General features: G+C 35.7%; 1 protein-coding gene across 2 annotated transcripts; it reads right to left on the reverse strand.

Moving 5' to 3' along the window:
* Positions 1-4,467: 4,467 nt before the first annotated feature.
* Positions 4,468-27,698, reverse strand: Asb5 (ankyrin repeat and SOCS box containing 5). 2 transcript variants are annotated; one of them, XM_045141618.1, is made up of 7 exons: positions 27,480-27,698; positions 13,704-13,783; positions 9,818-9,925; positions 8,256-8,406; positions 7,963-8,097; positions 5,534-5,725; positions 4,468-4,613 (listed from the first exon to the last, which is right to left on the reverse strand). In XM_045141618.1, the coding sequence occupies exons 1-7, from the start codon at positions 27,643-27,645 to the stop codon at positions 4,486-4,488; spliced, it is 960 nt and encodes a 319-aa protein (XP_044997553.1). In that variant the 5' UTR covers positions 27,646-27,698; the 3' UTR covers positions 4,468-4,485. The 2 variants fall into 2 exon arrangements, with proteins under 2 accessions (XP_044997553.1, XP_044997554.1); XM_045141619.1 differs by lacking the exon at positions 27,480-27,698 and adding an exon at positions 18,562-18,622.

Genomic DNA, 27,698 nt, shown 5'->3' on the forward strand with positions numbered 1-27,698 from the left:
CGACGTATGTAGGGCAATTCTAGGAACCATGGTGGGCGTGTCCTGATACTGGCTACTTCTTTTGCCTTGACTCAATAAGAGACACTTTTCCTAATCCATAGTTGATATCTTCATATACACATTAATAACCCACTCTTTCTATCCTTGGAGTCTTTGGTAGTCTTCACTATCTGGTGATTCATTAACTTATTCCATTAGGGTTCTGCCACAAAAACTGTAATATATATTTCAGGGAAGTGAATTGTCAGTTTTTGTTTTGTTTTTTTTTTGAGATAGGGTCTCACTCTTGTCCAGGCTGACCTGGAATTCACTATGGAGTCTCAGAGTGGCCTTGAACTCACGGCAATCCTCCTACCTCTGCCTCCCGAGTGCTGGGATTAAAGGCGTGGGCCACCACGCCTGGCGAATTGTCAGTTTTGATAGCACAATGTGGGACAATAATTCCAATGAATGTTTTCTTTTATATGTTTAGGTCATTTGTATTCCCTGCTGTGCTCCTTTCCTACTATAAAAAATATTCTCTTGGGACATTATTATAGGAAGATTTTGTATTAATTTTGTCATTGCTGTAACAAGTACTTAAGTAAGACACTTTTAAAAAGCAGGGACATTTCTGTTTTGCCTAAGAGTATAGTTTCAGAGGTTGTAATCTATGATTTGTTGACTCTTTTGCATTGGACATAAAGGTCAGGGAAACACCTCCTGGCAATAGAAACATATTGTGAAGTTCACCACCTCATGGAGGTGGCAGAAAAGGACACAGAGGAAGGGGTCTAGGACAACATATAACACTAAAGATAACACCCCCAGTGACCTACTTCCCTCAACTTTCCTACCTCTCCAAAGGTTTCAACTGCTTCTTGATAAATTATCAAACCATGAAACTACCCATGGATTAATCCACTAACTTGGTCAAAGCCTTTATGATCAAATCATTTCTCAATGACTGAATCTAAGAGTTCAATGATTGGTCTAGGCCTCCAATCCATGAGCTTTTTTAACGGAACATTTCACACCCAAACTAAAACATGTCAGAAGTAAAGATCCTAATACATTGATTTTAATAGTTTTGAAGATAAATATTTTATTTGCTTAATGTAAATTACCCTATATCACCAGTGATAAGGACCTCAATGCCAGAGCTAAGTTAAGCAGGCTAATGAGGCTCAGACTCATACATTCAAACAATGGAATGATGGCTTTTCTTTGGCCTACTCTTTTAGCTACTGAGGAGTTAAGCCTTTACAGGAAGGACCACATGGAATTAGGACAAGACAAAAAAAATTAGTCATGTAAATACAAAGACATCCTTAATAAGTTATCAAGCATTTGTCCCTGTTTCTCCTAACATTAGTATGTGCATTTTGAATACACTGAAAATGACCACTTTCACATCTCTATTCTTTGGCAATGTTGTGTATGGTCTGAACAGAACTAATTATGACTAATACAGAACAGGAAACTGTTGATTTTATGTTTGACTATAACTTTTGATTTAAAATTAAAGTAATGCATGCAGCATTAGCTTTTTTTTTGAGGGGCTGGAAGTTTGTATGCTATCTTTTCGTTTTCAGTATGTGTTTTAATCATGTTTTTGGTTTCAGGTAAGAAGGCATACTACCATAATTCTAATAATTGAAGCGAATGGGTGCTGTGGGAGTACTAGAGTTCATGGTGAGTATTCAGCTCCTTTGGGCCCTGTTGACTGAAATTTCTGAGATTCTGTTTACTGATGATACAACTGTTGGCCTCTTGTCAGGCTGTCCCAAAATAGTGGAACACAAAGTAGGAGAATCCATAAAAACTCTTCTCAGAGTCAGTGATTGTGCCTGCTTTGCAGAGCCCACCAGAAGAATAAAACTCTCTCTCTTCAAACAATCTTATTGCCACAGAGTATTTTTCAGATCACTTGTTGATTTGTTTATGACATATTTCTCCAGCATCATACATTGGCTCAGCATATGTCTCAGTGTTATTTCACTAAGTGCCCTCCTGCCTATCCCCATGATCTATGGAAGGAGGTGACATGTATTTCATATTGTATGTGCTAAACTTGTCAGTAGCTATAGGTTTGTCAGATTTCTTTTTCCTTGCACATACTATGTTGTTCAATGAAGACGAATAACTCTGGAATGGATCTATCATTTAATAACAGCCTTGAGAAAGGTCATCCTAGTCTGGCTGCATATTTTCCAGAATTTTGATTGTATTATAACTATGCATTGCAGTGCTCATACAATGTGGTAAGCATGGGTACCTGTCATCACAGTGTAGAGGACAAGAAGCAAGAGCTATGTAATAACTGTTTTTTTTTTTTAATTGGTTTCAGGGACCCCTAATTTCTCAGTGTCTATACTCCACATGACCTGGTCATTCATGAACTAAGTCCACCCTTTCAGTCTTTGAAATAGGGATAATTACCAAAGAAAGAATTGAATTGCTTTCCCATCTCTTTTCTTTTGTTCTCATGCTATGATAAAGGATGCTTTTGTCCTATAGATATTGCAAGCATCCTTAGTAAGCAGGAAATGAAATATTCTTTGTTTCCAGCCAAGTGAAGAAGCATGTCAAAGGTCCTTAATGTATCTTTCACTGATGAGGAGAGGGTGTGAGCATGACATAGTGAAGCCTATAGTAAACTCACAATCTATAGAAAAGAGACATGAAAATCAAAGTTTATGCTATATTTTCATTGGAAGTCTGCATAGAGTCCTGGAAAGAACAGATGGAACGGCCTGCAACCATACTGAGTATTTGAATTGCTTCTTGAAACACTGATTTTAATCTATTTATGCAAATGCAGAAGTTTTAAGATATAAGATGGACTAGGGTATGTTCCAGGCAGAGGGAGAAAAGTGACATGTCTTCTAGAAGTACAATTTGTGGTTTTTTTTTTTTTTTTTTTTTGGTTTTTCAAGGCAAGGTCTCACTCTAGTCCAGGCTGACCTGGAATTAACTATGTAGTCTCAGGGTGACCTCCAATTCATGGTGATCCTCCTCCCACCTCTGCCTCCCAAGTGCTGGGATTAAAGGTGTGTGCCACCACGCCTGGCTCAATTTGTGAACTTTATCTTAAATAAATGTAAAGGCTTTTTGTGATCTGACCAAACCCTAGCTGCACAGCATTGGTGCAATAATCTCTTGGCACATTTGTGTCTCTCAGAAGACAAAGGTTGTTAAATAATGGTGGTTTTTGCAAGAGTCTTCTAGATGTTAGATGTTCTCTTTGGAGATATTGAAGTGGGAGTAGGGGGCTGGGATAGACTGAGTCCACATGAGCAGTTTCCCTAAAAAGAATGAGAAATTATTGAGTTGGCTGTGTTTGCCCAGAAATGGCCACACTTTTATTTGGTAAAGTGAAGTGTGAGCTAAAAATTAACTTCTATATAATGTAGGTACTTTGCAAACATGAGCATATGGTTTGTCAAATTTGTGTTAGACTATATGATTTTCATAGGCTGTACATGAATCTGTAAAGCTTTTATTAATGTGTTTAATTGGGTCGAATTTTAAAGGAGTTCTAAACTGCTTTGTTCCTACAAGTTTGGTCTGATACTATGACTCCTGGAATGTAACCCAGATAGTTACACATGAAGTACATTTTCTTCAGTCTGATATCAGTAGGTATTGAAAATTTCTGAAATGGGAGAAGGCTGCAATAAACATTTGAAAGCATGTATGAAAACAGACCTTAAGAAACCTCTCTTAAGAGGGTCTTCACATAGCCTTAACAAGTATAAATTTCTGTGTCTTTAATTCTACTAGTTTCTATCACTTATTCCTTTATTGTGTAGAAATGATGTTTGAGTTCTTTGTACACAGGAGGAAAATTCATGTTTCCTATGTAAATTGCCATCTTAATAAGTGCACAATTAACATAATGAACTTTTTTTTTTTAATTTTTATTAACATTTTCCATGATTATAAGATATATCCCATGGTAATTCCCTCCCTCCCCACCCCCACACTTTCCCATCATAATGAACTTTTTAAAATTAGAATCATCTTTATTTCAAAAAACATACTTGTTGTTATTTACTATGTTGTATTCATATATTTGTTAATATTACAAACACGGAAATAATCAGTGACAAGAGGCACAATTATAATCAACTCATTATTTGAAAAATACAGGTGTTTCAAAATACAATAGGGTATGAAATTCAGAAGTAAATTAAAATTGTAGTAAATGTTTATATTTTTCTTCTCCCTTCTGGAAAAAAATTGAAATAATTAAGCAGGTACTGTGAAATTGCTAATAATGTATAGATCTTCTAAACATAATCCAAGTACAGTAAAAATTCACAAAACAATATTATTGATGTATACACTTAAAATGAAAATTATTATTTTACCACTTTCCTGGGTGAGCTTATATTCATTTTTCTCTTTTCTTTCCTGAATTTAATATGAAGTATTAAATATTCATTATGTAAATAAAATAGAAATTTCAATTTGCAAAGGACTTAGAACAGTTTTACTGATTTATCGATATTGTAGGAAGTTCTGCAGTAGTGTTGGCAGCTGAAGCTGTGGGATAAGATGAATTTTCTGTTTTCCTATGCAATTTCGGATACAGAGTCGGCAAAGCTGACAAAGAGAACTGGGGGTAGCTGAAAGAAGAGGAAACCACAGTTATTAACATCAAAATGAGTTCTTACATGTGATGAAGATACATGAAATATCAACATAAAGACAATGACCAGCATAACCAATGCACTGGGAAAATTTATTTTAGTATTCATAATACTTTTACTTATGAGATCTTATTATTGAGACTTATTCTTTGAAGCATAATATTCAGGATTATGGAATTATTGGTATTAACATTCTCAGAAAGAAGTCAAATCTTTAAGAGAGGAGCCATGAATCAAAATCCCCAAGATATGTACCAAAAGGGGAACTTAATAAATTATCTATTTTTCATCAGATTAAATTCATTATTTAAGCTAAATAAAATTTTACTGTCATTTCAGAACCAGGCTTAACAATTCCACGTTATGCAAGTGCCTTAATCACTGACCCATCTCCTCAACAAATAGAACAAATACTTCAAGTGTAACTGTTCCTTATTACATTTCTAGTACATGCTAAGGAAAGAGATCCTATCTTATGAAATAGGGCATAGTCTGGGGATGGAGCTCACTTGACAGAATGCTTGCCTAGCATACGGGAGACCCTAAGTCAAGTCTCTATCATGACAGAATAATAAAATAAAATAAAATAAAATGGGGCATGTTACTAAACATAAACATATATTAGTAGATACTACCTTAAAACTATATTACACATATTGTAGAATAAGTTAAATATGTTTAACCATAGAAATATGAAAGTTTAGGTATAACAAAAGCCTTATAATTGTGACCTGTTCTTTTTTGGTAAGACCTAAGTTGAGATGTCTTTCATTTCCACAATAAATATTGGAAATGACATGGCATTATTACTTTATATGACCACAAAGAGCCTTTTGTTTTCATCTGTTTTAGGAAAACACTTTTTGTTCTTATAAATATCTCTTTGTCCTCTGTACCTTCACACTGAAGCAGTAATCTTTCCATAGCACTGTTGGAGGTTGCTACATCTACAGGCCTCAGAAGTTCTGTGTTCTTGGCATTGATGTCTGCTCCAAATTCTAGAAGTAAGTTCACAATTTCAGTACTGGATTGCTGAGCAGCCGCATGCAGTGGAGTGTCCCAATATTTGCCTTTCTGTACATCAGCACCTACATGTAATTAGGGGATGATGATAAATGAAAACAAAAAAGTATTTGATGAGTCAATTATCTCTGTGCAGAGAGAGAAGAAGACAACTGAGGAAGGGGACAAAAGAACCTTTATTCATAATGAGCTATTTCCTTCCCTATGTATGTATATGCAATACATGGCACATGCACACAAATACATTAATATATATTTCTTATACATATTAACATATAAAATCTTAAACATAGTACCTATGGATGTGGATGTGTTTATTATATCTTTATCAAACACTTTTGGCATGTTTAAAAGATGTTATAATGAAGCGAGTTTTTTTTTTTTTTTTTTTTTTTTTTTTGGTTTTTCGAGGTAGGGTCTCACTCTGGTCCAGGCTGACCTGGAATTAACTCTGTAGTCTCAGGGTGGCCTTGAACTCACGGCGATTCTCCTACCTCTGCCTCCCGAGTGCTGGGATTAAAGGCATGCGCCACCACGCCCGGCTCTGAAGAGATTTTTGAATTAAACTAAAAGTAATCATACTTGCTAATATAAACCATACATGATTAAGTTCATACACATATATTTTCATCATAGCTGATAGATTTTGGGGCTATTCAAAATCATATTCCTTTTTTCATTTATTTTAAGGCCTCTTGGTTTCTTGGAAAACTCATGAATATAGATATGTGAACCATTTAGGTAAAATATATAGATTGGCCTGCCAATTTTCACTTATGTAGTTTAAATCAATAAATGCAGAAACATTAAGCATCTCAAGTAGAAAATAATATCAATGATATCTGCATGCAAAAATTTAAAATTTTAAATTTGTTTATATTTAAAAAGTAACCATACATGTAAAATTAACAATTGTCTACTTATTTATTTTAATACAAGACCTGGCACTCAGTAGTTATTTAAGGGATATGCACTGAGTAATGCAATTTAAAACTGTAAAAGTAATATTACAATTTTCTAGTATAAAGTGGTTACAAACCAAAAAATGTCTACCAAAAATCACACATGTATTCTTTCTTACTATGTTCTGATACTGTTTGTAATATTATTAAGGTTGATAATTAGAAATACATCTTAAGAGTCCTTTCAAGGCCCTTTTTGTAAGCATAATCACTTTCAATATTTTTAAAAACAAGAATAAAATGTTTAACAATAATGTTTCATAATGAAATTTCTATAAAGAAATCATAAACTTTAGTGGTGCATCAATTTTATGAGAGAATAGGACATGAAAATAGCAAGTAATCAACAATTACTAATAGTAATTTCTCAATATTTTAAAACCCATTATAAAATGTTTGATGGAAAGAATAATATTTTTGGAAAAATAAAGATGGGTGATAAAGCATATACTTTATTCATTGTGATAAATTTATTGAGAGGACATGGGTAGAAAGTATCAATTTGTCAATAATTACTAACATCACTCATGTTTAGGATACTGGGTATAATGACAATGAAGCCAATGAATCAAAATCTGTAAGTTAAGATAATGTGAGTAATATACAACATGATTACTAAAACATGTCTATATAGTAGGAGTGAAATAAGTATCATTAACAACAAGTAACATAAAGCTCATTTTCTCATTCATACATATAAGTAGCTACCACATGAAAGGGAGGCTCTAGCTAGAGAAAGAAATGATGGGAGGGGGAGGATAAAGGCAAATCCATGTCCAAGAAACTTCCAGTTTCATAATTGAGGGAGTTGGTCTGACTGGGTTAGAAGTGCTGCCCATGAAGCCAAAGCTGATTCATGAAGAATTTAGTTCTTTCATATAAGTGGAAATAGCAAGAAATCTTTTCTAGTAAGAGGACAGAAATTCTGAGGAAGTACATGATTTCTATGACTGGTAAAGATAAGATTATCCAAGTAATGACTATCCCTAAAATGTATTTTAATTATCTATCTATCTATCTATCTATCTATCTATCTATCTATCTATCTATCTATGTATATATATAAAACTTTCTATGATCTTCTGTACAGGACAGGGCTTTTAGATTCCCTTACATAACAAATGTCTACGAATGCTATGTTTTCAATCTAAAGAAATTATATATTGATCTATGAGGTTTGCAGTGTTCTCATCAAGAATGAAGTTCTTTTTTGGTTATATATGCATAAGTGAGAATGTTACAATAATGTTTTTAGCATGAAATATATTCTTTAAAGGGGCTTAGAGATAGAATTATCTATATACATATGGAAAGAACGGAAGATGTTTCAAGAACAGTACCAGCATAAAGTAGTTTCCAGATGCAATGGAACTGCTGTGACATACAAGCTACATAGAGAGGAGATCCCAAATGAGGAATGTCTTGGTCAACATCTACACCCCAGGATATCAGTATTTCCAGACATTCATGGTGACCTGTCAAAACAAAGTAAGGATGAGCTTAATTTTTTGCCTATCCCCCTCTCACATATTTCCAACCCCTTACTTTCCCCTAAAATGTAATTCTTGAAAGATAAATAAGGAAATGCGGGTCTAGGAACTTTTTTTTTTTTTCACTTAATCTCATAACTAACCTTTACTGGCAGCCTCATGTACGGGAGAAGGAAAACAGGACTCCAGCTGGGCTTTGGCACCATATTCCAAAAGAAGCTCTGTACAGCTTGCACTGCCTTGGGAGCATGCATTGAATAATGGAGTCACACCATCTATAGTGATTGCATTCACCTAAACCAAACCCAGAACCAAATAATGAGATTCATACATCACAAAGAGCTAATAGAATAATTTACAGACTGTCAAAAGTTATGTAATCTACTGACTGGGAAAATGTATGCAAAAATATGACAAAATAGGGCTGTAGGGATGGCTTAGTGGTTCAGGCATTTGCCTGCAAAGCCAAAGGGCTCAGGTTCTATTCCCCAAGACCCATGTTAGCTGGATGCACAAGGGGGCACATGCATCTGGAGTTTGTTTTCAGTGGCTGGAGGCCCTGGTGCACCTATACTTTCTCCCTCTTTCTCTGTCAATTAATAAATAGATAAAAATATTAAAAATATGACAAAATCGATTTTGTTCATATATATCAATACAAAAAAGTTTTAAATATACAAGAGATAAAGAGAAACATGATGAGCGAGAAAAGTCACAGGAATAGACATCTACTAACAAAATTCATTGGACAAAATACATATTCAAGAAGCAAACAAATGAGAACTCAACTGTTAAATAAATTTCAGCAAATAGGAAGAAAAATTTAATGGTGATAAAAATGATGAAGCAACTTGCTGGTAGGTAGTTAAATGTGTATATTGATTATTCTATTTCTGAAAGATTTTTAATGCTTTTCGTTTATTTATATGAGAGTAACAGAGAGAGAGAGAGAGAGAGAGAGAGAATTTATTTATTTGAGAATGAGAATGATAGAGAAAGAAAGAAAGTGAGGGAGGGAGGGAGGGAGAGAGAGAGAGAGAGAGAGAGAGAGAGAGAGAGAGAGAGAGAATGGGTACACCAGGGCCTCCAGCCACTGCAAATGAACTCCAGATACATGTGCCACTTTGTGCATTTGGTTTAAGTGGTTACTGGGAAATCAACCTCCAACTGGGGTCTTCAGGCTTCCCAGGTAAGCACTTAATGGCTAAGCCATCTCTCCAGCCCTTAATGCTCTTTTTGAATTAGGGTCTCACAAAGCCCAAGCTGGTCTCCAAATTATTATGTAGCTGAGATTGATCTTGAGCCTCTGATCCTCCGGCTAGTATTATAGTAGTGCACCATATTTATTAGCTGTTATATTTAAGAATTTATCTAAGGAAACTCTTTCAAAATATAAGCAAAGACTATAGGCTTAGAGGTGTTCATATATTGCTATTTAGAGTCATGAAAGTAAAAAATGAACTAAATATTCTATGTTATCCTTATTATATTCTTACATTCTATAGTATTATTCATCTTGCTGCTCACTTATACATCAGCCAATCACATTTATTTTGAAAGTATGAGAAAACTAAGGCAATTCAAGGCCATTTTTTCATGATGTTATTTTTTTTAAACTATTGAGAAAGAAGGCAAGAAAAGTAAGATGAGAACTCTGATTCCCTCAGTCAGAAGATGTGATATAACTAATATTTTTAAAGCTTACATTTGCTCCAGCTTCCAGAAGAGTCCTTGCACATGCCACATGATCTCCAAGGCAGGCTTCATGCAATGGGGTGACATGGTCTATGGTTACTGCATTTACATTATAACCCTAAACATAACATACATTTTTTTTAAGATAGGCAAAAATGAATACAAAAATCATCTCTTTAGATGTCAATAGAATGTTATGTTTTAAAGTGGAAAGAATTTCAGGTAATTAGTTGCCAGTTTAGTAGTTTATCCAGTCAGTTTTCAATGTTCCTCAATCCCTCTTCTCCAGGTGTATTGTATATATTATGGCTATTGTGATTTCATCTGACTGTGCCCTAGAACTTTAGAACTTGTTTTTCTTTCACTTTAAAAAAAAATGTTTTATTTTTATTTATTCAAGAGATGAGAGAGAGAGCACACGACCATCAGCTCACCAGGGCCTCTAGCCACCACAAATGAACTCCACACACATACGCCACCTTGTGTATCTTGCTTATGTGGGTCATGTGGAATTGAACCTAGTTCCTTTAGCTTTGTAGGCAAGCACCTTTACTGCTAAGCCATCTCTCCAGCCCCCTTTTCACTTTTGATCCCTCTTTATATAATTTCTATCTCCTTTCCTTTCCCTATTCCCCCAGCTTCCACTGATAACTATTCTACATCTAAACCAACTTTTAAAAAGCCTTTTCAGGGGCTGAAGAGATGTCTTAGCAGTTGAGGCATTGCCAGCAAAGCCAGAGGATCCCAGTTTGTCTCTCTAGGACCCACATGCACAAGGGGGCACAGGTATCTGGAGTTCATTCGCAGTGGCTGGAGGCCCTGGAATGCTCCATTCTCCCTTCTCTCTGTCTCACTGCTTCTTTCTTAAATGAATAAATAAATACAAATATTTTTAAAAAGTCTTTTCACATGTCTTTGTGTGTCTGAATATTTTCAGCTATTATCATTTAGTCCCACCCATTTTATTACAAATGATTAGATGTTACTTTTGGCTATATAATAGTCCCCTGTGTAAATACAGTATATTTTCTATTCATTGATAAATGTAATATATTGTGTCTACATCTGATCTGTTGTGAATAGTGCTACAGTAATCATGAGAGTGTAGGGATTTCTTTGATATGCTGATGTCCTTTGTTTTGGAAATGGAAGGTTTCACATATAAAGTCATAATAATAAAAAAAAAACCATTGTTATAGTTGGATGTAAAAAGTCCCCTACAGATTCCTGGTTGAATAGTTTGTCCTCAACTTGTGGTGATTTGGAGAGAGAGGAAGAGAAAGGATGGGCATTCTAGGGCTTCTAGCCACTACAAATGAACTGCAGACACCAGACTCATGTGTTACCTTATGCATCTGGGTTACATAGGTACTGGGGAATTGAACCTGGGTCCTTAGGCTTTGCAGGTAAGTACCTTTATTGCTAAGCCATCTCTCTAGCCTTAATTTGGTTTTCTTAATTTTAGGGGTGTAGAGAAAGTATTTTTCATTTTGTGGAATTAAAGACTGTGTGTGTGTGTGTGTGTGTGTGTGTGTGTGTGTCTTTGATATATGTTATGGGCATGCTTATATGCCATGATGCACAAGTATAGGCTGAAGGACAACTTTGGGGTGTTGGTATTCTCCTTCCACCTCCTTTGATACAGGGTTCTCTTACTGTTTTACTGGCCTTCCAGCTTTGGTATTCTCATGACTCAGCATTCTATGTCTGCGGGTATGTTGTGATTACAGACAGTGCTGGGGACTCAAACTCTGATCAGAAGGTTTGGACAGCAAGTTCCTATTAACCTCTGATCTATCTTCCTGGTTACTGAAGACTTTTTATAGTCTGAATAATGTGCTTTGTTTGGAGTTATAAGATTATAATTCAGTCTTGGCTAGGAAAAAATGAATTTTTGGAAATTGCTTTGTGATTTGTCATTAAATAGATGATTAAATTATTTACTTGATAGTTATGATTAAGTTATAAATAGGTTTAAGAGTGCTGACTTCAAAGTCAATTGGATGGATTTAAATCCTGCTTTCATCAAGCAGTAACCATGTTAATTTGGACAAATAACTCAGGCTCTAAATTTTATGGTGGTCATGAAACTAGAATGAGATGAGGCATTTTAAGCAATTATTTGAGTCCTGCACATAATAAAATGCTTTTTATTGTTCAATTAAAATCCAATTACCATTTTTAATTGTTTCAATAACAGTTAGATAATTTAGCATAAAGTGTAAGATTCTTTGCCTTCTGGATATCACTAGTAATTGTCTATAGATAATCATACTAGGCACTATGATAGGAAGGATTTCAAGTAATACCTTCCTAACATATTACAGAATACTATATGCTATAACATCAGAATACACACAATGAATAATAAACTCATAGACAACCACCCCATATCTTTGTCACTAGCAAATGGAAAATTTTAAGATCCTGTCATGATCCTTTCCAAGATTTCATTTTGCTATTCAGCAGTCAGGTTGGGAGAGCTGCCTAACATGTGTACCCTGGCATGGCCAGATGATAGAAGTGTGTGAGAAAGCACAGGTTTCCTTTCCCAGTAGGGTCTGAGAGTGCCTCTCACTCTTCTTGCCTGGCTTATTCATGAAAAGGAAACACATTGAGAAATATCTGAGTACTACTCTGAAACCATATCATGACCCACTCTGAGCGATTACCCTTTGAAATAACTGACGTTTCTATAGGTTTTTTTTCACCTTCATCAAGTGTTGTGAAAAACATTCACATAACTAGTCCAGAACTGGATACTGTAAAGGAGCATCTTGGACATATCTTCATTTCACAGATGAGGAAATGGAGATCACATAGGCTGGGGCCACCTAAAGTGCCAATTCAGGATCCAAGCCTCTCGAGTTCTAGAGAGCACTCTTCAAACTCATTTTCAGGACCCTTCCTTTCTCATAGCAATATAAGGAATTCCTTTCTCTGTGGCCCTGGGAATCATGAGTGCCTTTGCAGTAGAATGCATTTGCACCAGATTGGAAGCTTAAAAGGAATGCATGGTGGTGCACACATTTAATCCTAGCATTTGGGAGGCAGAAGTAGAAGGATCTCTATGAGTTTAAGGCCACCCTGAGACTACATAGTGAATTCAGAGCTAGAGCAAGACCTTACCTCCAAAATCAAAAATCAAAGCAAAACAAAACAAAACAAAAACAAAGAAAAAAATAAAAAAGCCAGGAGTGGTGGTGCACACCTTTAATCCCAGCACTCGAGAGGCAGAGGTAGGAGGATCACCATGAGTCTGAGGCTACCCTGAGAATACAGAGTGAAATCCAGGTCAGCCTTAGCTAGAATGAGACTCTACCTCAAAAAAAAAAAAAAAAAAAAAAAAAAAAAAGTGAAATGCACAGGACCTAGCCAGAGTACATTCTGTTTCAGGAATGACTCTGTGGTTTACAGACTTTGATGAGGAGGCCAGTGTAGAAATGAACATTTTATTACTTTCACAGACAATTGTCCATATCACTGCACCAATTACCACAACCATGTTTAGATTGTTTCATCATCTAGTCTGGCCTAATTATTTCTTTTTTTATATTTTATATATTTTATTATATGTTTTTATATTGTTGTGACTGAACTAAGTATACAATTGGCTAGACATATTACAAATAGTTAATCCCATTTTACATATTTTGTAAAAAAAAAAAAACATACCAGTCAAATTACTAATTGTCTAAGATGTCTAACAATGACCCAATAAGTATACTGTAACTGAAACTTGAAGTAGACCAGAAAGTATTAACATGTTTGATGTGAGTTGAAATGAAAAGATGATAATAAAACTTAAGCAATTTTATTACTCCTTCATCATTTGTTTGAAATTTTCTGTGCTCATAGGAAGGGAACTCACTTTCAGCTTTGGTGTAATACTTTACCTGTGATAACAATGTTCTGAGAGCAAGAAGACGACCTTGACTTGCAGCCTCATGCAGCGGGGATCGATCTGCCCAGGAACCTGTCAGAAAAGAAAGAGAAAAAAAAATTTAAGTCAAAGTAAATTCAGTAGGCTCAATAAATTCCCATGTGATATAAATTATTTACACCCAGAATTCAACAAAGTGACCTGCATACTAGGAAATCTGGTTCCTATCTGAAGGCTCCATCTAGGCAGTGTCTGAATCCAGAGGGCTCTAAAGTGCTCTGAAGTTCATCTACCCCGAAATTACTGTACTTGATGAATTGTCTTCCAGTGATTATTGAACACATAAAGTTATTGCATGCTTTTATCATATACAAATATAAAATTTATTGCTTTTTGAGGGAGGGTCTCTCTTTAGTCCACGCTGACCTGGAATTCACTTTGTAGTCTCAGGGTGGCCTTGAACTCAAGGCAATTCTCCTATCTCTGCCTCCTGAGTGCTGGGATTAAAGGCATGTGCCACCACTCTGGCTTAAAATTTATTTTTTTGTGGGCTGGAGAGATGGTTTAGTGGTTAAGTGCTTGAATGTGAAGCCTAAGGACCACAGTTTCAGGCTCGATTCCCCAGGACCTACATTAGCCAGATGCATAAGGGAGTGCAGGTGTCTGGAGTTCATTTGCAGTGGCTAGAGGCACTGGCACACCCATTCTCTCTCTGTCTCTCTCTCTGACTCTTTCTTCCTTTGTCTGTCACTCACAACTAAATAAAAATAAACAAAAAAATTTAAATTATTATTTTTATATTTAGCCAGTATACCTTCCACAACACTCAACAGTCCATACATTCTGAGCTTTCCTTGTCCCCAGACCCCAGACCCCAGACTGTCCTGATCCTGAGGTGTAAGGGATTGCAGTATCTTGTCAACAAGGTCAGGTACCTGAGCCCCATGCCTAAAACATGCACTGACTAAGGGGGCCCTAGATAGGAAAGTTTTAGATTAGGGACAAAGGGTCAGCTGCATTTGAAATGGTATTAACAGTGCCATGGGATCACCTACAATTTATTTATTCTTCATGTGCCAGGTGTGGGTAGGCAGTAGCATTCAACCTTCATTCTGTTCTGGTGACATCACAATGGCCTGGCATGCCCTCAATATTTCTCAGTGGGAAAAGTGGTGCCTCCTATGTGGAAGTTCCCTTTTCTTTTCCTACCAAAAAGCACACAATCCTCTTCTAATCGCTCTCACTCTCTGGCCTCTCAGGTGGTTTGAAAGGACAGTGGTTGGTGTATAGTGAGTGATATTTGTGTAATTCAAACCAGCTCTGTTGATTCTATTTACTGGACATAGAAAATAATGAGAGGTCTTAAAGTGATTAAATGAGTTAATTATGTCTCAGTTAAGTTGATATCAGCACAAGGGCGATGGAGAAAGATACTGAGGACACTCAACACCTACCAAACCAGACATCTAGATGCTCCTAAATGCCCATCACTGAAGCAGACTTACAATGCTCCCAGCATGGCTCTGAGAATCTTGTGGAAGAGGGGGCAGAAAGATTCTTAGAGCCACAAGTTGGGACATTTTACACAGAGGCATTGCCTTTCCCCCATAACTGACTGCTGCAAATAATGCATGATCCACAATCCCCACGGGGTTGACCTGAATCACCAATGAGGAAGGCCTCTTCAGCAAAGGGGCAGGGAGGAGGCAAAGGATGGTACCAACATGTGATGTTTATATACAAAATATGTCCATATCTAATAATAAAAAATAAAATATAAAAGTGAGTAATTTATGAATTCCAGTAAAAAGTCATTGAGAGGGATTGTTTGATAAGTGGAAGAAAATCTGACTACAGAGAAAATATTCCCAGTGTATAATGATTGTAATTGCTAATACTTGTCTTGCTGTCCACTATGTCTCCCACTGACTCCTCCTAAATCCACAGAATGTTATAAATAAAAGACAAACTACTGATTAATTCTACTACATTAACGGAAATAAAGTCACTGAACAGTCAACAGTATATATTTTATGAACCTCTCATAAAATACAAAGGATTTTGGAGCTATAACTGCAGATGAATAATACATTTTAGAACTTATTTCACTATCCCTACTTTTCATACAACTGAAAACAACCTTCACATAATTCTGTATTAAGGATTTGTCAAAAGCTTGGCTATGACATTGTAAATGATAACTAAATACATTCCACTAAATAAAATATAAGGACATGTCAGAAGAAAAATGCAGTAGTCCCATAAGCCAGGCAACAAAGGACAAAAGTCAATGGCCAATCACCAATCATTTTATATCTAATGGTATGATAGTATTTTATTGAAAGTTTAAGTACTAAGGCAGAGTGAGTAAAAGCACTTTTTCTCTTTACTGTTGATATATGAACAATGAATCAGTTTACAATATATATATAACACTGGTTGGAGGACATTTAGTTCACATGACAATGATTTCAGGTATATGTAATCTACCTTCATAAAGTTGAAAGAGATAAACCTAAAAAAAACACATGAAATTTAGATTGACAAATCCAGAACTGATGCCCCCTAATCACTTCTTCATTTTGCCTTATATATTCATTTCCTATGAAGTATATATTATGCATTTCTTATAGTTTTAAAATATAGTGTATTTCATTCAGATTCTCTTCCATTATATTTTCTTCCCTTTGATTTCAGAATGAACAGAAACTGAAAATTAAGCCTTATCAGGTCTGCATAATTAATTTTTAAAAGGCACTCCTGCAGTATACCTTGGAAATAGTTCAATTCCAATGCAGTTTCTTACACAATTTATATTGAATCCAGAATAATAATTGATATTTAAATTTTAAAGCATTGTAAGTCTTAAAGGAAGACTAAATATGCACCCCTTTCCACACATAAATGGAAATATTTAATGTCCATTACCAGAATTTCTTACTTATCTAGAGAAATTAGTAAGCCTGATAATGCAATTTGTGGGCTTTTCAGCTGACAGAAAAGTTAATGTTAATAGTATTGTATATGTGTATATATATATATATATATATATATATATATATATATATATATATATATATGGTGAGTATTGTATGTGAATATTACTTCTTTGTTGCATATAAAAATGCTATTGCTTATTAATAGCTTAATTGTAAGCATGTACTTAAATATTTGTTGGTAGGAAAATTTTACTAGAAATCACATAATTTATAAGGAATAGGAACATTATGTTCTCACAAAATGAAATGCAAATTCATCATTCAAGCAATGTTCTTTGTGGGAATGTTCCAGTGTGTTTTCTTTCCATCTTCCAAGAAGTCTAATGCTTTTACAAATCATGCACATTTGCTTCTTTTAGTATAAACTTGATTGCAGAATGAAACTGTGAAGATCTTCAAAACATGTATCCATTTTCCTTGTGACTGTTTAAACAAAACAATATAGACACTATACTACCTTCAAAATACATTAGATATGTAAAATTAATACCTGTAGTCTCATCAGTGGAGAAGTGAGAAATTAATAACAATTTAAGGAATCAAAGCTTTAAAAATGTGTTGATTTAAATAAGCATTTGCAATATTTGTAATGAGCAAGGTTTTCTTTCCTGTAGTGATACAGTAAAATTCACTATCTTTATCTATAAAGATATATGTACAACATGATGATGTTAAATCATTATTCCTGCTTGTTTTTCCCAATGTCACTACTAGTTAACATAACAACCAGATGCTGGGATTGAACAAAGCCTTGAACATCAATGTTTAGACCCACTTTTTTTCTAGTGGGTGTGAAGACTTTTATGGAACAGCAAAGCTAATGATATTTGCACCTGAGAGTTACTTGATATTCTTCCCATCCAACTCTCCTCCCTGCATTCTAATAAGTTTTCTCATTATAATGTTTGTTTTAGTCCAGTATAATTTTAGCATTATTTGCTGGTAAGGGAGAGACAGAAAAAGACCGAGAGAGAAAAGGGAAAGACAGAGAATATGATCAACTAAAAAACTCGTACACAAACACAGACACAGACACACACACACACACACACACACACACACACACACACACAAGCTAAATGAAAAAATTATGGCATTTTTTCTGAAGAGATAAGAAATAGCCCATCAACCTATTAGTGGAGTAATTTATAAGAACAAGCATGCCATCCAATGAAAAATAAATCATTTGTCTTGGATTCTTTTTGCTTAACTCCCAAACAACCTCATCTTCTATTTCCTTTAATTTCTTAGGAGAATGTCTGTAACTAATCTTCGTAGCATGTGAGAATCCAAGGATACTAGATCATGTTCTAACTGTGTTTAAATGTGTTCACTACTCCTGCTTCTCCCCATCAAAATCAGAGGTCTATAACAGAGGTTTCACTTCAAATATGTATAATGTGATCTATCACATTTTCCCAAATGGTCATGCTTTATATGAGATTTATAAGTTTTCTCAAGATCAAATAAAATGTAAGTATTTTCATGTACAACTATATAATAACTTTATAATCACTTTAGACTTTCGTTTTCACCAATACTCTAGATAATTTTACTCTAGAGTAAAAGCAATAAAATTATTACTTCAAATATTCAATTTAACTCTTTATATTAAGTTATCTGACATAAAACTCTTTAACAAGATATATGTAACTTTCATCATGCTAATCAAGTGCCTAACATTAAGATCTCTGTAGTTAGGCCAGTTGTGGGTGGGGTACTGACTATATTTAGAAGTAACATTAGTTCCCAGACATCTGGTATATTATTTACAGGGTGAAAGCCTGTTCTGCTTTATAAACATCACATTGCTAACAGAAAAAAACATTCACAGCTTATTTGTGGAGAGCTTTATAAGGATATATACAATACCTAGATCACCGTCTCCCCACGGTACTTCAAGCCAGCCACTACTGAGGTAAATCCGACTCATTTTTTTTTATCAGCAAGAAAAAAATAAAACTACTTATCCTTTATTAGTTATGATCCGCCATTTTCGAAAGCTCAAAGCTCTCTGTAATATGACCCTTTGCTGCCAGAATGAGAAATCAGCTTTAGAAAGTCTGATTTATTTTCTAGATTGCTTTTCCTTCTTGGTTGCCCCTCTTAGAGAAAGAGCTGATCCTAACCTATTCTTTCTCTTTAAGGCTATAGTGCCCTGTGGTAAAATAAAAACACAGAACTTTGCTTTCTGCCCACTGTGGTGAGTTCTTTTCATTATCTAGAAAATCTTTTGCCTATTCTTAGTTGTAGTCCCATCAGTATAGGGACATCTAGTCTCTTTGAAAGCTAATTTATCAATGGTGCTATGGAAGTAAGGACCAATGTCTTTTGATATGATACTGTCATTCCAGTGAAAAATGTTAATACATTCTGTAACTTCCTTTGTATTGTATTTAATGAAGATATAGCATAATACTAAATACTTTTGAAATCTCACAAATACAATCCACAGTCTATTTTAAAAATACTTTCATGTATTTTCCACGAAATTTTAGTTACATCTCATAAACAAAGGAAAGAAACTCATTTGGGATTATAAAACTTTAACTCATCTTATTCCTATAACCTAAAATCCCTAAGCATATAAGTAAATAGGGAATGGTTAAATTTTGGGACAAGAATCACATGGATAACACCACAATCTTATACCTCATACCTCATGTATAAATTCTCCCACAAATTTCAGTGCCCTTATTCTAAAATTTACCACCAGACACTCATCTAGATATTTTCATGACTTAAACACATTGTTGATCATGGTATGGTATGTCCATTGCTAGTTAAGTATTTTCTCAACACATTTCTAAAAGCAAACTCATATCCCTTTCTTGAAAACAGTTACCCCTACTTTGCTTCTCCCTCAGTTTCACCATAGGTATTATTTCATAATCTGGCAGTAACAACATGGTGTTAAATAATTTCAAGGAAACTGCATACACAGTGTTCATGTGTTTAGGAGGAGGCAGTTATCATTGGCCCAGCTATATTACCTTTCATTGCTTTTCCTCACCACTAGCTCCTCTTTGTCTCAAACTCAGCCTTCACTTGCTCTTGATGCATTCATTTTCTAGTTTCGGGGATATAAATATTGTCAATATGTTTCTTGACTTAATTTTGCATCCCCAGCCCAGTTTTCCTCTAGATATAATACATTATTTCCAGAAGACATTCTACTTGTCCCTTTAGATATCTTAGCAGGCAATTCAACTTAGCATGTTCAAAAGTGACCTCTTGATTTAAAAAACTCTAAAATATCCCTGTCAGTAAATGGTTACTGTCCTAATTCGGGGTTTTCAAGACTAAAAGTTGTATGCATAAGCCTTAATTTCTATTTTTAACACTCTACCTCCTATCACTAATAAGCTCTTTTGTTTCAACCATTCAAATGTAATCCAAACGTTGACCATATCTCAACTTCCACTGCTATTCCCTAGTCCACTTTTATTCTAACCTGGCTTGTTATAAAAGCTTTCTGCCTTCAAACAATCTGTACTAAACACAGGAGATGTGGCAATGCTTTTAAGATCAGAAAGAATCTACTGGCCACCCTTCCTACCCATAGTATTATCCAGAGCCTTTGTCAAGAACTGCAAGTGGATGCCTGGTTCCATTTCAGCTCTGTTTGCATTATAACCATCTAAATGGTTTTCTGATGCTAGTTTCTACCCACGGACCTTGCCAATTGCTACTTATTGAAAACAGAAGAAAAAGATACTTCCAGGGCTGGAGAGTTGGCTTAGCAGCTAAGCGCTTGCCTGTGAAGCCTAAGGACCCCGGTTCAAGGCTGATTCCCAGGACCCACATTAGCCAGATGCACAAGGGGGCATACACGCCTAGAGTTCGTTTGCAGTGGCTAGAAGCCCTGGCGCACCCACTCTCTCCCTCTCTCATATTGTCCATTTAGCTGATGATATGTCACACATATCGTATAAACAGTCAACCTGCCCAATAGGATTCAGCTACCCAGGAAGGCTGATTGGGACCTGGTCACCTTAACACTGGGTATCATCCATCATCACTACCCTGGATCTATAATATGACTTTGATCTTCACTTTTGTTTTCTTTTCAAATGTTGCCTTCACTGCTTATGTTGAACTGTTTTGCAGATTCCTCCAAATGACTTTTTTCCTTCTCACTGCATATTCCTTGTCCAACTCTCTTTCTCTGGTTGCACAGTAGTTTATTGATGGGTACATTTATTTTTGTTATTGTTTTTCCTATGGGAGATTATAAAGTCTAAACTATAGGAGTAACTTGAAGACAGTTTCTTCTAAGTCAAGAGAGAAGATGTGGAGGCAGAAAGAGAGGAGAGAGAAGAATAATGAGTAGCATGAACAATAAAGGAAGAATGAGAAAAAGATAGAAACAGGAGGTAGACAGACACACAGACACACACACACACACACACGCACAATCCCACAATCCAACACACTTACATGCACATACCCATGTACACTCAATCACAGGAACCTAAGGAAAGAGAGGACTTAGGTCCCTGCAACTCTACTCAGAGCTCTGAGAGGGAATACTACCCCAAGGAACAAGATGGGGTATAGGCTGTATGTACCCACATTCCAGTCAGTCACATGCTTTAAGTTTGGCATGCAGGTAACTTATTTCCTGGACTATTTTTTTCAAAGGATAAATAGCTTAGCAGGGGCTTAGTAGTAGGAAGCCTGTGGTAGCAAGGCCAGTTGTACTCTTCAATACACCCGTGTTCAGCACCAACCTTTGTGTAATCCAAGAGATGATAATGAGAGACATTTAAGAGGTGAAATTCCCAGACAGTCTGGTGGGACGGAGCTTGAGTCCAGAGTAAAACTGGATAACAGAGATGGGGATATAACTAAGTGGTAGAGTCTTTACCCAGTGTCCACCGGATTTAATCCCAGATCTTGAAAAATTAGGTAGATAGAGAGAGATATATGATAGGCAGATAGATAGATAATATATAGGTAGACGATAAATAGCTAGATAGTAGATAGCTAGATGATAAATGAGGATAATGATGATGATAGAAAGGTAGACAGATGATAGATAACATACATAGGTAGATAATAGATATGATACATGGTAGTAAATAAGTCAATCTTGTATTTTTTTCCCTTTCTGTTTAGGAATCAAACCCTGGACCTTATACATGCTAAACAGTTTTTTTTGCATCTTAAATATACAATGAAATAAAATTCTTTCCCATGAGATTAGAACACTTTTTCTCTGACCTCTGTCTTGCCCATTTTCGACAAATCATCTTAAAGATTCCTCCTTTAAGAAACCTTCTGACAGAAGTTTCAAACTTTTAGATTTTATTAGGAGGGAGGGTGCTGGGGATCAAACCAAGGACATTACAAATGCTAAGCAAATACTATGCCACTGAGGTATATCTCTAACCTCAAACTCTTGGAATTTAGAAAAAAAAAAAACAGTCTTGCTTGCCTCTGTGGTATACAATGGGCTTTTTCTGCCTTCTCATAATCAGTCACAACAAACCTCATAAAAATCCTATTTGGGTGGCTCTTTGGAGCAGTATAGTGGGATTACAAATAAGGACTAGAGTGAAAAGCATACTTAGGCAGGACTCTATCCCATATTTGCTGCTGTAACTTGGTTAAGCTTCTTTAAATAGCTAAATCTCAGTTCTTACTGCAAAATGAAGGTGATAATATTTTTTCTAGTGTTGTAAGGATTAAATGGCCCACATGAGACATGCCTAGCACAGAGCATGTCCTTACTAAGATGTAGTATTTCCACTGTGTTGAGCTTCAGTGAGAGTAAATGATTTGTTCCAAGTAATAATAACTAAGAATCATAATGCACATTTTAAAGCAGAGGTGAGAGAGGACAACCCTGTCTTGTTCCTGGTCTTAATGGAAATTCCTCCAGTCTCTCTCCATTAAGTATTATTTGGGCCTTAGGAGCTTTGTATATTGCCTTTATTATGTTAAGATAGGAACAAGCCATGCCAATTCTCTCCAATGGTTTGATCACGAAGTGATGTTATATCTTGTCAAAGGCCTTCTCTGCATCTATCAAAGTGATCATGTGGTTTTTTTTTATGTTTAACCTTGTTTATGTGGTGTATTACATTGACAGATTTCTATATGTTGAACCAACCCTGTATTCCTGGGATGAATCCCATTTGGTCAAGGTGGATAATGCTTTTGATGTGTTGTTGGATTCAGTTTGTGAGGATTTTGTTCAGGATCTTTGCATCTAAGATCATCAGGGAAATAGGCCGGTAGGTTTTTTTCTTGTGGCATCTATGCCTGGTTTTGTAATTAGGCTGATACTAGCTTCATGAAAGGAGTTGGGTAACTTTCCCTGTTCTCCAGTTGTGTGGCACAGTTTGAGGAAGATTGATGAGTTCTTCCATGAAGGTTTGATAGAATTCAGCTGAGAAGCCATTTGGTCCTGGACTCTTCTTTGTGTTTTTTTTTTTTTTTTTAATAACTTTTCTAATCTCAATGAGTGTGGTAGGTTTATTTAGGAGATTAACCTGCTCTGAGTTTAGCTTTGGTAGATGGTATGCGCCCAGGAATTTATCCATCTCCTCCACATTATCCAGTTTTGTGGAGTAGAGGTTTTTGAAATAAGTCCTGATGATTCTCCCAATTTCACTTATGTCTGTAGTGATCTCTCCTTATTCATTTTGATTTTTGTTAATTTGAAGCTTCTTTTTTTGCTGGATCCAATTCGCCAGGGGTTTGCCAATCTTGTTTAGTTTTTCAAAGAACCAGGTCTTTGTTTTGTCAATTGTCTTAATTGTTTCCTTGGTTTCCAATTCATTAATTTCTGCTCTGATTTTAATTATTTCCTTCCTTCTGGAGCTCTTTGGGTTGGATTATTCTTGTTTTTCCAGTGCCTTTAGGTGGATGGTTAGGTTACTGATTTGGGATCTTTCTGTCTTTTTTATGAAGGCGTTGAGTGCTATGAATTTTTGCCTGAGGACTGCCTTCATTGTGTCCCATAAGTTTTGGTACAATGTGTTCTCATTGTCATTCAGTTCCAGAAATTTTGCAATTTCATTTTTTATTTCATCCACTATCCATTTATTGCTTAAAAGTGTGCTGTTCAGTTTCCAGGCACTGTTGGGATTCTTGGTGGTTTTTTTGTTAAAAGAATGGATAACTAAGATGTGGTATATCTACACAATGGAATTCTATACAGCAGTAAGAAAAAATGACATAATGAAATTTGAGGAAAAATGGTTGAACCTGGAACAGATCATTCTCAGTGAACTTACTGAACCACAGGAAAAAAAAAAAAAATCGCCACATAGTATCAGTCATCTACAGCACCTAACCTGAATCTACCCAAGATACCTTACATCTTCAGTAAGCATCTTGTGGACTAGACACTAGGATGGAGAGGTAGAGAGAGGGGAGGGCATCAAAGGGGTGGGAAACACAAATCTAGACCCAAACGGCAATGGGACCATAAAATTCTACTACCTAAAAGGTATACCAAATGGCTGAACCTTCACCAGGCCCTTAGAGGGAATACCTGAATCACAAGACACTGGAGAGGGTATGATGAAGACTGACCTTAATCTTCTACATCTTCCCTCCCTCTCTCTCTTTCACTTCTCTCTAACTCTTGTGTATTAGTTATCCTTGTCCTCCTTTTCTTAGTGGGCACTGACGTGTAACTCCCAGTACCATCATGTGGCTATCATCTACAATGAGCTTTTGATCAAAAAGACCTACAAGGTTTCCTAAAACACAGACAGATTTCAGTCAGACTACTTGATGACCCATCAAAGTTAGTGGTAAGACCCTACTGCTGAAGACACCATACGCAGTTGTCATGTAAAATGCAATGGCATGGCTGGAAGCTAGAAGAGAGTCAGTCCCCAAACAGTCAGCGTGTCTATTGCCACAAGGTGCTACATGGGCGACTGGGGGAAAATGAACAATATCTGTCCAAGCAACTCATGGTCTAACCTACTTAGCAGCAAATAACCTGCTGTGATGCCCACACAAGTGCAATACTGACACACACCCATGGTGGGGAACCACCTGCTCTTGATTTGGCTAACTGATCCCCTCAAGTGGTATGGGACCCTTAGCTTGAGCTGGGAAACAATTCAGAACCATATCCAAACATAAGACCGCTCTCCATTATCAAGCTACCATCAATCATAGGCTACAAGAGGGCCTACACCTATTAAATTCTCTACAAAAAAAGTAAGGGTTATCTCATTTGTCCTGGTGCTAACTTACTCTCAGTTGGAGAATCTGCTTCTCTTTTTCAGACAGATGTAGATGCTAAGGAGAGAGCCACCCCATCATACCTCAAAAGGGCCCCAGCTGAAACTAAGAAAAATTGGCGAAACAAGCAAGGGTGCTGTTTTCCTGATGAACCGGATACAAGCACAAGGGAGAAGGAGACCAACACAGAGAAAAATCAACTCCTACCAAATCAGAGAACCAGAGCCTCAGAGGCCCCAAACACCTCATCACTGAAGCAGACCAAAAATGAACCCAACATGGCTCAGGGAAATTTTGTGGAGGAGGGGCCGGAAAGAATGTCAGAGCCACATGTTGGGTCATGATGTACAGAAACATTTATCTTACCCATAACTGTGGGCTAACTCCACAATGGATGACCCATATACCTCAACAAGGAGTGGCCAATGGCGGGGGGGGGTAGGTCACGGATGAGCCTAACAATGGTACCAAACTGACTGTATTTGCTGAATATAAAACTAATTAATAAAAAAATATTAAAAATTAAAGAACACACATTTAATTCATTTGAATGACTAGCGAGGTTTTATGATACTGTGCTTTTCTTAACCTCAAAACTCATAGCCAATTTTTAACCCATAATGGACCCACGAAAATAATGGATTAAACAAGTAAGTTACTTCTTGAAAGAACTGTAACAATTTGTCTTTACATTTTCATGTAACAGTATATACATCTGAAAAGTAGCAAACTAAAACAATAGACAGTCTCTGTATTGTTTTACTGATTATAAATATTTTTAAAATTTATTTATTTATGCATTTGAGAGAGAAAAGGAGAGAGAATGGGCACACTAGCACCTCCAGCTACTGCAAATGAACTCCAGATGTATGCATCCCCTTTTGCATCTGGTTTACATGGATTCTGGAGAATCAAACTGGGGTTCATTGGCTTTGCAGGCAAATGCCTTAACTGCTAAGCCATCTCTCCACCCCCAGATTATAAATGGATTTTTTGCTGGGAAGAAAGTCATTGTACAATACATAAAATTCATAATACACATTTCCAAATATAACCATCTAAAAAATTGGGTGTGTAGCCTTCACAACTTTTTAAAATAAACTCAATAAATTTTAGCAATGCAACTCTATTATTATTATTGTTTTAAAACATGTTTTCTCTTTGTTTTGGTGTTTTTGAGAAAGATCTCTAGCCCAAATGAAACTAGGCCCATTTACATTCATGTTAAGAGTGCTGGATTTTTTTTTTTTTTTTTGCTAAATGTATTAAACATTTGCTAGGGCTTGCTCTTTCTTTATCAAAACACAGGTCATTTCTCACTTATATTTTTAATATGTTTAAACAAGGTTTATCAAAAGTATATTTATATCATAATTTTGTAGCTCTTTTCAATTTTTTTTGGTGTGGAATCTGTATATTGAAGCTGTAAGAGACTGATCTAGGTGAATTCCTGCACATCTTATTTTTGCCACCTTCTATATACCACCATCACTAATATCTGTGGACTGCCACATGATCTGGTAATTTACTTTTCCTTCAAGAAATGACAGGATCATCTTTAGTTGCACAATAATTGCATGTATTCAACCAGGGCCCTAAGAGTCATGAGGAAAACAAGACTACTATTTCCCAACATCTAGCACAGTGACTAGCACATAGTAAACACACAAGAAACATTTGTCAGATTAAGTTTATTTTTATCCATATGATTGTGTTCTATATTTCTATCAATTATATTGATAAAATGTAATAAGGAACTGTGTTTGCAGTCCAGAGAAACGATTTTAGTTGCCTATTTTCATCTTTTAAAGGAGTGACATTTGATTCTACTTTTATGCTGCCTTTTAAAAGTTTATAATAAGAATTAATAAATAATAATCTTCAAAGGTAGATCACAGATGAGCCTAATAATGGTACCAAACTGTCTATATTTGCTGAATACAAAACTAATTAATAAAAAAAAATTTTAAATCTATTACCTAGTGAATATAACTGTTAGAATGAGGTGTAATTTTATCTTGGACTCTACATTTGCAACATTTACATATTTATGGACTATGTTGATATTTGTTAATTTTATGCTAATATATTTTCAACAAATAATTACTTCCCAGAACTGTTCTTTGTTACTATGCCTATTTTATACTTATTATAATTTTCTATCATTAAAATGAGTAACTTCATGTTAGTGCATTTTAAAGATGCTTTTCTGCTCATTTTCTTGCTCAATTTGTCCAACCAGTTATTGGTTTTATTTAAGTGATTTAAATGGCTATATTCCCTGCGAGCAGCAATATCCTGCTTAACATCCTATTTTCATTTCCACAGCAATTTAGAAATACCTGCTAAAATGGAATGGTGAGCCACACAGCATCTAAAAGTTCACTGTCATCTTTAAGACACAGTCCAAAAACAGTCAACAGATGCACTTTCCATATAGTACAAGGCAGTGCAGTCTTTCTCCAAGCCATACATTCGTATCTCAGAATCCGCACTGTGAAAAGCACCCACAGTTTAAAGTTAGTATTTGCAAAAATAGGTCAATATAGTTTTATTGCAATGGATGCTATACTAACCTTGACTGGTCAGAATACCCCAGCTAGCTTTCCGTTTAGAAGAACATTCCTTTACACTGGCTAGCCTTCTTTTCATGAGGATTTGCTTAATGCAGTTTCTTTCAACAGCAATATCTGCCGACATGCTTTTGTTGATGTTATTTTGTCTCTGACAAGCAGGTGGCATAAGTGCAAGGTTCTCTAGTCAGAAGAAATATTAGTGTCTGGATTTCTACCTAC

This window comes from Jaculus jaculus, chromosome 1 (assembly GCF_020740685.1).
Source record: "Jaculus jaculus isolate mJacJac1 chromosome 1, mJacJac1.mat.Y.cur, whole genome shotgun sequence".
Lineage (NCBI taxonomy): Eukaryota > Metazoa > Chordata > Mammalia > Rodentia > Dipodidae > Jaculus > Jaculus jaculus.

Coding starts and splice junctions, on each gene's coding strand:
- Asb5 (XM_045141618.1), bottom strand. CDS start 27,645: ATGCCACCTGCTTGTCAGAGACAAAATAACATCAACAAAAGCATGTCG. Junction 13,784..27,479: donor GGGTATTCTGACCAGTCAAG/GTTAGTATAGCA, acceptor CTTTTCTGACAG/GTTCCTGGGCAGATCGATCC. Junction 4,614..5,533: donor ATTACTGCTTCAGTGTGAAG/GTACAGAGGACA, acceptor CTCTTCTTTCAG/CTACCCCCAGTTCTCTTTGT.